Here is a 14,885-nt window from a genome sequence, read left to right as displayed (position 1 = left end):
CTCTTACCTGTTGCACAATGGTTGTTAGTTCCAGGCACAGTTGAACAATGTTGTTTTTCAGCAGTGAGTATTCTGTCACGCTGACAAATGGAGACCTGTGACAAAGGAAGGATGGGTTTATACAGCATTAAGGATTATAACTCCTGTTTACAGTATAAGCAGATATATGTAATATAGAGATCAGTCCTACACCACAGAAATGCGAAACACCTCATCATGACAATCTCCAGCAGCAAGTTACACAATTTTTGTAAAATATGCCTTTGAAACAAGAAACAGTGTAAGCAGGAAGGATGTAAACTGGATTTTGGCCAGAACATCAGAAGTTATCATTCTTGGGGGAAGTGGAGATAGGACATTCCAAATAATTGTAAGTAGTCCAGATTTCCTTTGTACAGCTCATTAAAAAGACAGCATTTCCAGTATGACATCACTCTTCAGCAGCAGCTAGCACCTTAATTCAGAGAGCAAAGTAATGCTTACTTAGTCACTAACAGCTTCCTGCACACTTGGATTTTCTTCAGGCTTTCCAAATTCTAGCTGAATCTGACCCCATTTGAATTTATAAGAACTGACAAGGTCATAGCCCGAGAGAATATGACTGCTGGCATTAGGTTAGGAAGATGTCACCAGGATTATACAAATCCTGTAAAGGAGGGTGATTCACTCTCACTGTGATTTCTAAGGTGCCATTTATACATTAAAGAGCATTCAGATTCAAGATAAAGCTATCCATTGCTATAACTCCAAAGAAAGAGAAACAAACCATAAATGCTCTGATGCTATTTTATGTTTTGGCTTCTGTCTTTCCGCAGTCAAAATTTTAACTACATTTATTCAGAGAGATACTTTTAATCAAATTCTCAATTAGTGGATTAAAAAAACACAGTGGCTGATTGTTGAGCATTAACGAACACCACAACTGTACCTAACACATCAATCGTACTCTTGATAAAAACTCTAATAAGAAAATTTAATTTTCAGACTAAGCAAGTACTATAATTTATTTTGAAAATTCATAATTGATTTGCTCAACTCCAGCTTTTCTGTGTCTTTTTGAAGGCTGAAGGACAGTTCAAACTCCACCATCTTCCTTACCTTCCTTCTGAAATTACTGATGAAGTTACCACTTGTGGCAGTGAGAAGCCAACTTGGAATAGCACAAAAGTATTCATTTCACACAAAATACTATCAGACTGAAAGAATCTGAAGCAGTAACTAGAGGAAACTTTAACACCCTCCTGACAGAAAAGGGTACTACATTTTGCCTCCAATATTTGAGAAATTTGCAAAACAAAATTTAGAGCTAGAAATCCAGAACTGCTACTTTAATATCAGAATAAAAGAGTACAAGAGAAAAAGAAAGAACAAATACAAAACAACCCAAAGACTTATTCTCATGCATGAAGGATCAAGAAATAGTAAATTACCTGTCCAGCCAGGCTAGTAAGTTCTTGGCAGCACCAATCAGGTCAACTACAGAGGTAAGAAAATCATTTGGCAGTCGTCTGGAGGCCCTGCCATCATAATGGCCACTCCTCCTTCTACCCGTTATAAAGTTCTGAAGATTTTTGGCTGAGGCATTCAGCTTGTGAGACAGAGTTCTCAGGTTTTCCGTCTCCAAACCATAATTCTGAGGGGAAAGAAGAAGATACACAAGTGAAATAGTGTGTTGTCAGCTACATGAACAAAACTGTGAGGTTAAACATTCCGAATGGCATTGGCTGAAAGGATAGGACAGTTATGGATGCCCGGTGGTAGACTAAGCAACAGGCTACTTTGTTTAGAACATACAGGATGCATCCATCCTGTCAGCATGACAACCTCCGCTGTCATCAACACTCACAGTGCTAGAGTCCCCGGACTCATTGGTCCAACTAAGTCACTGAGGGGAAGGAAGAAGAATCCCCAAATGCTGGCTCTCATCGTCTTATCCATTTTCAAAAAGTGAAGATGAGTCAGTCCACTATCCCTTACCTGCTATGGTTCAGGATTAACCAACCGTTTGGTGCATTTGTTACCTCTGAGAGCAGGTCTTTAGGAGTCCCACTGCACTGGATCTCACTCAGATTTGTGTTAGTCCCTCCACTAACTTGTAGTAACTTTGCCTTAACAGAACTTCCCTAAAATTGTGAAAAAAGTATAAAATCTTACATGGCCTCGGTGACAGGCTTTTACAGGAAAATTCCTTCCTGAACCCTGCTATTGTTGGTGAGCAGCTGTCCCATATGTAATGTCATATGGGAACAGTCAAATCAGGTCAGAGCAAAGACATGGTACTCCTGTTTCCAACGACTGCGTAGGGAAGCATCTGAGAACAGAGCAGGCATGTAGTAACAGCTGTTAGTGGTTCAGAGACTTCAGCCAGTGACAGTGTCTTCATATTTAACAGTTCTTAATGGATTTTCTTCCATTTTTCTAATTCTGATGGGGTGGTTTTTTTTTTTTTAATCTAAGTGAAGTTTTCCATGCACAAGTCCCTTCTCCCTTTATCCACATTCCTTTATCCACGTCTCTGTCCTTTTATCACCAAGCCAGTTCTCCACTTAGAGCCAGGTAACAAGCACAAAGGTATCTCAGCTCATATACATTAAATAATTCACTCAAATTCACATAGAAAGTCTCAAACAGACTGAATTGAAGCCAGATTTCTTGCTCCCACAACAGGATGTAGCATATGAAAGAATTTAATAAGCACTTAAACAAAATGAACTTTCAGAGTATGAATTGATTGCCCACTATTAATTTCAACTATACATACGTTACAGAGGATGACTGATCATCAATATCGCATTAATTTTTCTGCCTAAACTTCTTCCTCAAAACAGAGAATAAAGAACCGCAAACAATACAGAATATCAATGGACACTAGTATGGATATTTGTACAAGAAATAATAATATTCAACACTAAAAAAGGAGAACATACTGACCCATAACAAGCTTATGAAATGGAATTGTATGGTAGTCAAACAAAATACAAACAAACGCTTGGTAATGTTGTTTGGACCACTTACAGCTGGTACTTAGGACCACGCCTTCCCTATCAGCCATTCTCCCTCTCAAAGTTCACTCTCAAAAATAAATCAGGCCCCCTGCCTCCAGCTTGGAGGGCAACCTACAAGGAATGGAAACACTTTGCTATCTTATTTAGCTCGCTACAAAGAACTTAGACTTTAAAAGAATTTTACATACTAGGGACAGAATTAGTTCCATTGTTATATACGTATCATGCCTAAAGCATCACAATCAGTCAATAAGGTTTGGAAGCATCCAGTTTAAGATTGAATAGTGAAACAAAAGAAAGTTACATTTGTTTAGCTACAGGCAAGAACAATTCTCTTCATCATTTTTCCGGAAAAAATACTGTACAGTTAGCAACAGCATCGCTGAAGTCAGTCATTCTATTTTGGAAAAGTTTAAAGTTAAAAAGCAAGTTGTATTTGATATTAGTATGCCATCTGTTTAATATTTGTGGCTAATCTTTCTTTTATTGAAGCACCGAAGGAATTCCCTCCCCTGCTCTATTTTTCTCTCAACTTCTACTCATGCCAAGATGATGAGTAAGTGGATGTATTGGGATGCCTTTACCAGCTAGCAACCAGCTAGGCAATGCTCGGTTTCCCCTCAGAAAGAGTTTGATTTTGCACACTCAACAACACATTACAAGGATGATAAACCAGATCCTCCTGTTTTTATTTCCAAGGCCAACCTTGCTTATCCCTGTGGAAACAAGCAGAAAATGTTTCTCCCAATAATTCATTATTGCATAAAAGCCCTGGAAACCTGTCAGTTTACTTTCAAGAAAAGCTAAGCAAGAAAGGAAACAGTTTGACCAGCGAATCTATAAAAGCCAGAAAGTATGCTAGATACTAACAAGTGTAATCGACCAGAGTGATCTTCTCAAGTCATTGGAAAACACAGAGAACTGAACAGAAAATATGTTTGAGGAAATCCACCTAGTGAACAAGTTCTCTGTTTTATCTTAAAGTTTATTAATTACATGCTGATGGCAACCTCAATGTCAATATAAAATTTAAAATATAGCAGAATATAGATAAAATATATCCATAAAAATAATCAGAAGATGAATGGAAATTTTTCAGCACAGTAAAAGCGCTGATGCAAGTTAGTGGTTTAGCTGAGACTTAGAAAGACACAATAAAGGGGAAAAGATAAAAATATTACAAAAATGACAGTGGATCAATATCTCTAGAAGACAGAGACATTGCATGGCTCTAAATTTAAGTTTGCCTCAAATCCAAGATCTTAATTTTTAAATGAAACCACCATAACCAACTATAAATTGGGGCAAAGAGTGGTTAAAAATAAACCTTGAAAGTGTCACCTTCGAGCACCTCATCCTAGTTTACTGCACCACAGCTCACCTCAGGTCAGCTGCACATGTTTCTCTCTCCGCTGCCACCTCCCGTGCAATCTGTTTGCCAGGCTGAAGCGCTGATACCACGAAGCCCCACAAGCCCCACAGCAGCAGCGCATTAGAAAACTATTGAAGGAAACTATGGCCCCTTTCGAGCTTCCCTAGTCAGCCACCAAGGTGATGGGATATAAAAGAGATTGTTCCAGAGAAGAAAAGAGCAAACAGGTGGGTATACACACAAATTTGAACTGCATTGATTATGATTCAGCGAATGTGCTTGAAAACACAAATAGAAGAGTTGCAGCTTATGATAATGAGCGAGTAGGTGGGTAGCCTTGTTCTGTATATATGACACTGCAAGAAGTATCCAGATCTCAGTTCTAATTCCTGTAGGCATCTCATCTGCATGATGCTAACTAAGATAGTCTCAAACCTGCCAGACTAAATCATTATCACATCTACCATATCAGAGTTCAGTTTTCACAGCCATATATTCTGCTCTCACTGTGTTAAATATGTGCTGTTATTGTGAGACACGCCATAGAAATGATGCTCCTGAGCCTGTAAAATTCTTTCTCCTGGCAGGTGATTTCTTTCTTGCACAGTAAATCCTGGATATAATTTCTGGTTTAAAAGGAAAGGAAAAAGAAAAAAACATCTAAAAGGGGCAAGAGGGTGCCATTAGCATAGGCAGGATTATTTTTCATACCAAGAGTAGGGGAAAAAAAGCAAGCAAGGTTTTCTCCATTCCCTGGTTTTGTTTCATGATGCTTAGGGTTACTGCACAGTCATTTTTACCAAATTACTCTATTAGTGGAAAGGGACATAGAGGTTTAGAGAATGAATACTGGCTATTAAAGTGACCCCAAACAGTGTCTGTCTAGAACTACACAGGCATACAGTTTGTCAAATTATCACAAAATCTGTATCATGAAACTGCTTAGTGAGAATAGAAAGTAGACTAAAGCCAACAACACTCCATTTCAGTAAAACGGGCCCGACAGGTATATTGCAGAAAGGGTAACTCCTGGAAGAAAGGGCCAAAGTAACAGCACACCTTGAACTCAAGAAGATGTGACTTGTAAATCCATTAAATGTTTACTTAAGCTTCTTCACACAAAAGCACTGTTCAAACAGTAAGAAAATTCTGTATGTTCACTGAGTGTGATATATGATAGCATTATTACCTTCACACACACAGAAAGAATTGCATAGAGATTATCTGATTTGTTCAGTGACAGACTGATTCAGTAGTATATTTTAGGTTGGAGCTCAGCAATTCCTGATGCCCTATTCAATGACAGGAGTTGAAAAGAAGGATTTCAAGAGGTAGAAATTAAAACGCAAACGTGAGATCAGAGGCAGACAAGCTTATTATAGAAGAATATCATTAGCAATAATGCAAAGATGAAGCTGTGCTTGAAGTGACACTTGGTAGTGAGATGTACAACTGACTTCGGTTTAAGGATAAGTCTGCTTGCTGTCTGTAAAACACAGTACCCAATTTTAGCAATTTCACTCTCTAATTTTCCCATTTTCAAATTATCAGTGAGGATTCCTGTCATCCCTCTAGTTCCCCTCTCCTGTTCAGTTTGAGATGCCTGTTTCGGTGTTCTTAGTGATTAGCGTTATTGTAGGGTGGTGAGAGGGAAGAGACAGGCCAGATCCTGGGCTTTTGCAGTTGACTGTCTTTTTTGAAGTACAGAAAAAACAGGTGGCTGTTGTCAGAAGCACTAGAATTCAGAAGACAGGAGAGAATACCAGGGGTTTTTTAACAACCTGAAATAGACTGTTTTTACTAGTGCAGAGTGGGAGATATGATGTAAGAGATAAGTTATTGAATATTCCATATAGATAAAAATGCATACTGGAAATTGAAAAATATGAAATCTGCCTCCAAACAGATATTTCTTCCTTTTTATGTCATAAATCCAAAATGCAGAAATAGCTGAATATACTGTGACAATGAACCCTCCCGCTCTGTGTCTGTATCACAATTCTAACTAAAACCTCTGCTTGTTTTATACATACATTCTGGTTTGAAGTTCCATTTTTAAAAGACAGTGGGAAAACTGAGAAAATTTTTTTATTCATCTGACAATGTAACACCTGTGGGTTTTTTACATATTCAAAGTGGAATGAAAAAAAGTCTTCAGCTAGGGCTTAGGGTGTTTTCCTATCTTAATGCAGGTATGTAATAACATCACAAATTAGTATTTTATGCTAGTAACACTACCTGTGAAAATTTTAGCTACTAAGACAAAATAGGCCAAATTATTGTAACAAAGTTACATGTAAAAAATAAAAAATAAAATGGAAAAAAAAAGATAAGTGCTAATCAATTTTTTGTAAATACTAACACCTGAAGATCAAAAGCAGAGCAAGGGATACCTGCAATATGAGTATTTCTTCTGTGGAAAAACCCCCAGCATTATATACTTAAAGGTACTAATATAATGAAATTGTTTTGCTATAATGTGACTTACAGAGATAAAAAAAATGTGTGTACATTGAAATTTATTTGACACAGGATATAATTTAAGCTAAATAGTTTATATTGCCTAAGTAACGACTTTAATTTACCTTGAAAACAGATTTAATTATAGCAGTTTTTCTTTATGTTGTCATTCATGTAAATAGTTGGTGTAATATATGTATAAATATGTATAAACACATGGATGCATATACAGCTTTTTCTATAGGTGATATTTTGAGAACATTACAATTTTCAGTGAACTGTAAGGTTCAGAGAAATAAAAGTGCGGAGCAGTAAATCTGACTGAGAAGATTAAAGGAAACAACCCTGACAAATTCAAGCATCTTACATGAAATTCACCATGTTAAGGCATTTAAAATACCACAACCTAAATACTGTGCTACACTCCCATTTTTATGTTTCATGCCTAAACTTAAAAGAATCCCCACAATTTATCAGTCCAGTCCAACTGTGGTAGCCGTAGCTGCAGGTCTCGGTTTCAGACAACAGCCGAGGACCATTAGCAAACCCACGCAGCAGACGTGCCTTTGCTCTGCGAATGCCACCCTGCCCCAAACACAGAAACATCCTTAGCGCAGCAGGCTGCTCCCCGCTCCCCCTCCCAACCCACCCTGAAAGCAGCACATCTGGACTCATGGCACGCTCCAGCTCTTCCTCAGGGCTCAGTTTCCCAGTTGCTTTAAGCTGACATATTTGTTAAGCACCACGGAAGGATGCTGCCATGCCCTCTTCCCGAGTCCCAGCATCACTGTACAGTGAGCAGGATTAGGAAACTAATTTAAAAGCTCCATCTTCAGGCACATCTTCCCCGCTACAGACTGGTTTTCGACCGATTCTCAGATTGCACATAAATTGACTGAACGTTATTGTGGACTTGCAACATCTGATGCAGCTCTGCGGGGATGCTCTGCCCCTCTTCTGCTGGGAAAGCAGGTCGGGTCCCTCCCAGGCTGCCTGCTCACCCCGCCAGCCCTCCTCTTCCCCAGGGACCTGCACTCGCAGGCTCGCCGTAAGACCTCTCCCCACCTGCCCCCCTGGGGCACGGTTGCAGCGTGGGGCTCCGAGATGACTAGGAAAGAGAATTCCCCAAAGCAGCTCTGGGCTTTTGGAATCGCCTTTGGGGAAACACGACATGCCAGATGGGGTACCACAACTCCCTGCTGTCTACATTGCCGTGTATGCTGCTCCTGCAAAGGCCATATCTTTGCAATGAAAATTACAGCGTCTGTGATAGCATATAGTCGTTTAGCACTTAATGAATAAAAACAGGCAAACACAGCCTGTTTAATGAAAGCAAAAATCCAAAATAATCATACACCATGATTTTAGCATAAATAGTTCTGACACTTAAATAGAATGAAAATCACCAAAACACACTTTCTTTTTTTTTTAATTTCCCTTCTAGAGGTATGTCTTTAAAGGTTAAGAGCCTAACAGAAAACACAGCAGAAACCGCATTCAAAAATACTTGTCCCTGTAAACATTTCTTTGATTTCATCAGGTAGCTCTGTTAAAATTTTGTGGTGATATTTTTAGGATACAACTTAAAAGTGAAGTTATCAAAATAGTATGAAGACAAAGTATGTGAGGCAGTGCATCTCCATCAGGCATGTCATTTTTTCCTCTTTAAAAAGAATTTACAAGCTGAATATCTTTTATATGAAAAGCAATTTGAAGGAGGTTAATATAATTTTTTTCATGTAAATCACAAAGGTCTTTCTTTTGAAATTATCTGAACAAGTAAACAAGTTTTACCATAACATTTAAAATACTACATTACAAGTACGTATTAAACCTTGGTTCCACAGAATATGGCCCACTTTAAGTATTTATTACAGATTTCAGATAAAGTGCTAAAATATCTAGATTGGTACTCCATGTGAGCAGAGGTGACGTAAATTCAGCTGAAAGAAAGAATAAATTATACCTTGTAATTACTGTATTACATTTGGTAGTGTTAAATTCTGCTGGAGCAGTATGCAGCTAGGGGAAAAAAAAATTACTTGACTTGCAGTCTGCTAGCAGTTACACCTTTGGGATAACTAGTGCTTACAGCATACTGGGGTCTTTTTTTTTTAATTGACCTATCACTTAATTTTTGATGCACTGTACTAAATGCATTGTATACCTAGTCCTGGGGAAAACGTAGTGCTTCATTGCCTGTGACCGTTTGCTGATTACCAGTGTCTGAAGGCTCAGAGCTGAGATTTTATTTAGAATCATAGAATAGTTTGGGTCAGAAAGGACCTTTTAAAGATCATCTAGTCCAACCCCCCTGCCATTGGGCAGGGACACCTTCCACTAGACCAGGTTGCTCAAAGCCCTGACCTTGAACACTTCCAACGATGGGGCATCCACAATTTCTCTGGGCAACCTGTTCCAGTGCCTCACCACCCTCATTGTAAAAAATTTCTTCCTTATGTCCAATCTAACTCTACTCTCTTTCAGTTTAAGAGAGTTATCCCTTGTCCTGGCACTACAGGTGCTGGTAAAAAGTCTTTCTCCATCTTTCCTATAAGCCCCCTCCAAGTATTGAAAGGCTGCAGTAAGGTCTCCCAGAGCCTTCTCTCTTCTAGGCTGAACAAGCCCAACTCTCTCAGGCTTTCTTCACAGGAGAGGTGTTGCAGCCCTCTGATCATTTTTGTGGCCCCCCTCTGGACCTGCCCTAACAGGTCCATGTCTTGTACTGAGGACCCCAGAGCTGGACGTAGTATTCCAGGTGGGGTCTCAGGAGAGTGGAGTAGAGGGGCAGAATCACCTCCCTCGACCTGCTGGCTATGCTGCTTTTGATGCAGCCCAGGAGACAACCGGATTTCTGAGCCGCAAGTGCACATTGCCAGCTCATGTCCAATTTTTCATGAACCAGTATCCCTGAGTCTTTTTCTGCAGGGCTGCTCTCAGTCTGTACTGATGTTGGAGATTGCCCCAAGCCAAGTGCAGGACCTTGCACTTGGCCTAACTGAACTTCATGAGGTTCACACGTGCCCACTTTTTCAGCCTGTCAAGGTCCCTCTGGATGGCATCCCTTCCCTCCAGCATATCAGCTACACCATTCAGCTTAGTGTCATCTGCAAACTTGCTGAGGGTGCGCTCAGTCCCACTGTCTATGTCATTATTAAACAGTATTGGTCCCAGTACAGACCCTTGAAGGACACCACTTGTTACTGGTTTCCATTTGGACATTGAACTATTGACTGTAACTCTTTGGATGTGGCTATCCAGCCAATTCTTTAACCATATAATAGTCCATCCATTAAATCCATCTCTCTCCCCATCCCTAACCTAAAAGCAGTCTTATATGATGCCTAAAAATGTCCTCCATCTAAAATGAACTAACAAAATCCATTAGTGATCATATGAATCAGTATACAAGTTCAGGTCGAGAGACTGGAACCTAAAACTTAACACATTTCCTGAATGGTAAAAATGGGACAATGATTATAATAAAATGCAAGTTTTGACAACATTTAATGAAAAGTTAAACAAAATAAATCAAAGAAATAGTGTAAGTTTTATTTTATTTTATTATAAGGAAACTCTGTGTCAGATGTAGTTCATACAGTGTCAGACTTCTCACTGCACAGTAGTGTTTTAATTGGGTAATGATCGTAATCACATACTCTGTCAGCAAAGGAACAAGGCATCTGAATAAGAGGCAATCGAACCCAACATGACCTAGTTCTCAGAACGTCTTATCACAAACCCCTACTTCTGCTTAGTTCAACTTATCTGTCTGTAGTAAATGTCTAGTGGAATTACTATTATAATGGTCATTCCAGTTACTTTATAGCAAGGAGATGCTGTACTGCACACTGAAATATATTAATGCACAATATTGTACCTATTTTGATATTAATCAGGATTAATTTCCCAAATTACAAAAGAAGCCTAGCTTACTAAACAAAGTTGCTTTGCTCTTCATTAGGGAAAGGAAAAGAAATAGAGGGCACATCTGGATATGTGCTACTTAAAATATTCAATAATTTATATTTTTTAAAAATATATAAAATCCTAGCCCCTGTTGTTTTGCAAACTATAAATGTATTAAGAAAATAGATTCCAACTTAATGGCTGGGGACTGCAGTTCAAGTAAAACATTGCCCAAATTTGTTTCAGCTTTTTCTTTAAAAGCTCTTCTCATTCTAAACCAGTAAATTAGCAACACTATATTCTACAAGCAATCCTTCTCACTATCTTTAATAACATTTGCCTATCAGTTTATTATGACAGTTAAACTGCAGTATTATAACCTAGTTTATGTACACAGAAGACAATGACATTACATAAAAATAAAAGTATGGAATTTATTAATAACTATGGTAATACTATGCAAATATGCAACATCAAAATACAAATTAGAGTATATTATCTCAAACACCTTGATTCTTTTGTGCGTGTAGCTTTCCTCCCCCTTGTGCTCCCTTTCATTATAATTATCCTACACTTCAGAAGCAAAGTGTGTCACAATTCTTTCTTGTCTCCTCAGTCTATAATTTGGAACTTGTCACAGCGCTTCTAAGCACATCATATACCTTCATCATATACCTTCCTATTATCTTGTAAATAGATACATTAAGTAGATATTGTGCTAAGATTAAATATTTTAACCTTATTTAAAAACTTAACATTTGCATTATATTTTTTACTTCCAGAAGACGCTTTAGCGTTTCCATTGTAATTGATATATGTCAATGTAATCAAGCATAATTAAGGGGCCTTGAAAAGTATTTTATTAAAAAAGCCATGCATTTCTTATTTCAGTTAAGAATCAGAACATGGTAGTCTTTCCTTTAAAAATCAGACTCAAAAAGACTATAAGACCAGCCTCAGAAACAGTTTTTTTCAGAATATGGTATTTAAATAAATTGTTAAATTTATGTTTAAGCATTAAGAGAGTCAAATGATGGACACCTGGTAAGAGTAACTGAGTTAGAGAAAAGCAGAAGATGAGGTTATATTCCTGCAGGTACCTTCTCTGAAAACATGAAAAATATAGGGCTAGGCTGGACCTTGAAATGACTATGGATAAAAGATGATCAAGAGAAGACCACAGACATAGTATGCAGATTTTTTGTTCGTGGATCTCAGAAGGGTCACTGATTATGACAAGATTTGACCCACTATAGGCCAGGCGAGAACTGCACAGTATAGTTTCTGTTATGAAATGGTTAGCATGATCAAGAATTAACTGGTGCTCTTATCTCCTGCCCAAACATTTTTTAAGAAGCTTTTACATTGCAGCTCTTGCTATAGATCTCTGAACAAACTGCGTAAAGCCTTCTTGGTCTGCTTAATCCTAATGAAGTCAACGTCATTTAAATTGTGTAATATCCAAATACTGTCTCTCATTACATAAGCTTGAATAAACTGGAACATCTTAATGTTTCTGTTTATGTACGATATATATCTATCCATGGAGAGAGAGTGAGAATATATTACTATGGTACAAGTATCTAAAGCACAAAAAGGTATGAGAAAATTAAATTCATTACATACAGCACAGGCATTTAAAAAAGTCCTACAACATTAAACAAATTGAATACACAAGTATCTCTGTCAGGCTAATCAGTGTGAGAAGCGTGCGTTTTCTTAAAATGCATTTTAAAATTTTATCTCACCATACTGTGTGGTCACACAGTATGATCCAGCATGTCATGACACAACATCAATGTAATTTTTGGTTAAGATCTGTAAAAACACCAAATCTGCTATTCAATTATGTAGACTGCTTATTACCATAATAATGTCAAGTATAAAGAAAGTGTACTTTTATGCAAATAAAAATGCCTCGATCACAACATCTGATCCCAGATGACTTGGGCTACTGGTCTGAGAGACCTTCAACATACAGAAGGTTCACTTTGTAATACACTCAAATATATTTTTAAAGATCATGCCACTCTAATTCTGCTAGCCATGTTCAAGGAATACCTTAATTTCATTTTTTCCCCGTACATTTTTTCTGGTTTCTTCCTTTCGTTTTTCTCTACCCCTTGAAGAGATTTTTTTTTTTTTAAACATCTAAAACCTTCTTATATTCTTCACAGTTTTAGATTACTCATTCAGCAAGTACTTGAATTTTTTTTCTGTTTTTAAATAGTTGAAATACCTATACCTTGCTATATATCATATATATATATTTCTGTTTAATAAATAACTATTTAAAACTGTAACCTAGACCGAAGGGGTGTAGTAGGGACTATAGAACAATAGTAGGAAGGACTGATGTTTCAAGATTTTATTAAACAATATGCAGTCAAAACAAACTTTTGTTATTTTCTAGATTGAAATACATGATCTAGATGTAACAGGTATTTGTTATACTGAAATCATCTGACATTACAAACAGAATAGGACTAATATATTGGGGATCAGCTGTTCTATATTTTCTACTTTTTGCTTGGAATCATCTGAAACATGGAAACACCTATTTATCTATTTAATGCCCACTCTCAGAAAAGCTTTAAGAAAGCAAACTTAAGAGAAGGGGTTCATTCTGAAAGGAGAACTCATGTCTCATTTCAGTTGTAAAGCAGAGCATGGTCATTTACATGTCCGAACCATCAACAGAATTAATTCTGTGGAGGCAATGTACCATCAGTTGCAGAAACAGGAGCAATTGATCCTAACCTATGCTTAAAATAGTACTTTAGTTTATCTGGAAGAGAACACTTTTACTACTTTTCCTTTGAACTTCAGCAGCATCCCTCTGAGCTGTTCGTAACTGCTCTCCCACTGCCTTAATTCACATTTTCTGCTCAACTTTATCTTCACAAAGAGTTTAGATCTAAACTCCCTGGAAGTGAATTTGCATTTAAAAAAATTCTCCATTTCAAAATGCTTTTAATGTTTTGTCATATTTTTTGAGCAAAACCTTAATATTACAGCAGCATGAAATAATGATACCTTCTCATAAACATACTAACATAAGATGGTGAATGTATTGCACCATCCATACATCATTTGTCCTCTGTCAAGCTGACATCTGTGCATATTTAATAGCTTCAATGTCAACTCTCAGAAAAAAGTACCAGTACGAAAATAAAGCTGTGGCAGCATTTCTTTTCTGATACGCACAAGAGCAAGACCCAAGAGGATGAAGGAAGTTAGTCTATTTTGTGGCTTCTTTTCACATCATAAGATAAATTGTTTCCAATTACTTTATTTCAGTATTAAGGACTGATCTGCATATGGCTTCAATTTAAAAACATATGTAAGCCAGACATCTGTGATGGCTTGACCTCTTCCATACATGTATGAAAACAAGCTATGCAGAATATGCTGACTGGGGATACCATGAAAAATAAACAAGACCAAAGGATGACCTAATAGATATTACCTCCAAAAACATATTAGACCATGATCTGCTAACTTGTGAAAATGATTACCAAATATTGCCTGCATTAGTGATTACCATGCCTGCCACTGTTGTTTCCCCATGTACGCCATGCTGCATCCTACTGCCGATACGTTATGTCTCAGAAATACCTAAATTACACTCAAATTCTTCTTTAAATTTCCTGTTGCATATCCAGTGAACTCCACTAGCTTTATCTCAAGGACAAAATATCTCAAGCCTTTACTATATCTTTCCAGTACTCGCTGATCTTTACTCATGTGCTGCATTCTTCTCACGTGTAGTACACTGTTTAATAACCACAAACCTTTATTATTTGTTACTAAAACCTTGTGACCAATTAAACTTTGCTATTTATTTCATAATTATCAGTTTTGTGTAAGAACCAACTGTCCAATCATAGGAAGTCTCATCATAGGATACTTTTTAAAGTATCTCTTAAAATTAATTATAAGGCAGAAATGCAAGATTACAGAGGATAAGAGATTCAGTACATAACACAATTAGAATTTTAAACAGTAGTGAATTATTCAAAGTTCAGAGAATAAATGATAGGCTTGTCTTTTGGAAATATAATGTCGACACTGACCATTTCACTTAAGTCAGGCATTAACTTAGGTTCTTGCAGAATTGGTACCTCCATGTGAAAATT

General features: G+C 37.4%; 1 protein-coding gene across 3 annotated transcripts in view; it reads right to left on the bottom strand.

The window, feature by feature from the left end:
* The window catches only part of LOC115333553 (connector enhancer of kinase suppressor of ras 2-like), a 212,381-nt gene that overhangs the window by 111,931 nt on the left and 85,565 nt on the right, over positions 1-14,885 (bottom strand). For all 3 annotated transcript variants that reach the window (XM_029996622.1, XM_029996623.1, XM_029996624.1), the window contains exons 3-4: positions 1,431-1,633; positions 8-95 (exon numbers count right to left, since the gene is read on the bottom strand). In XM_029996622.1, coding sequence (XP_029852482.1) covers positions 8-95; positions 1,431-1,633 — 291 coding nt within the window. The remainder of the gene's footprint in view (positions 1-7; positions 96-1,430; positions 1,634-14,885) is intronic.

The sequence above is a fragment of the Aquila chrysaetos genome, chromosome 21, assembly GCF_900496995.4.
Source record: "Aquila chrysaetos chrysaetos chromosome 21, bAquChr1.4, whole genome shotgun sequence".
Lineage (NCBI taxonomy): Eukaryota > Metazoa > Chordata > Aves > Accipitriformes > Accipitridae > Aquila > Aquila chrysaetos.
Note: the sequence above shows the minus strand (reverse complement) of the source record. Positions and strands in the feature narration are given on the sequence as shown.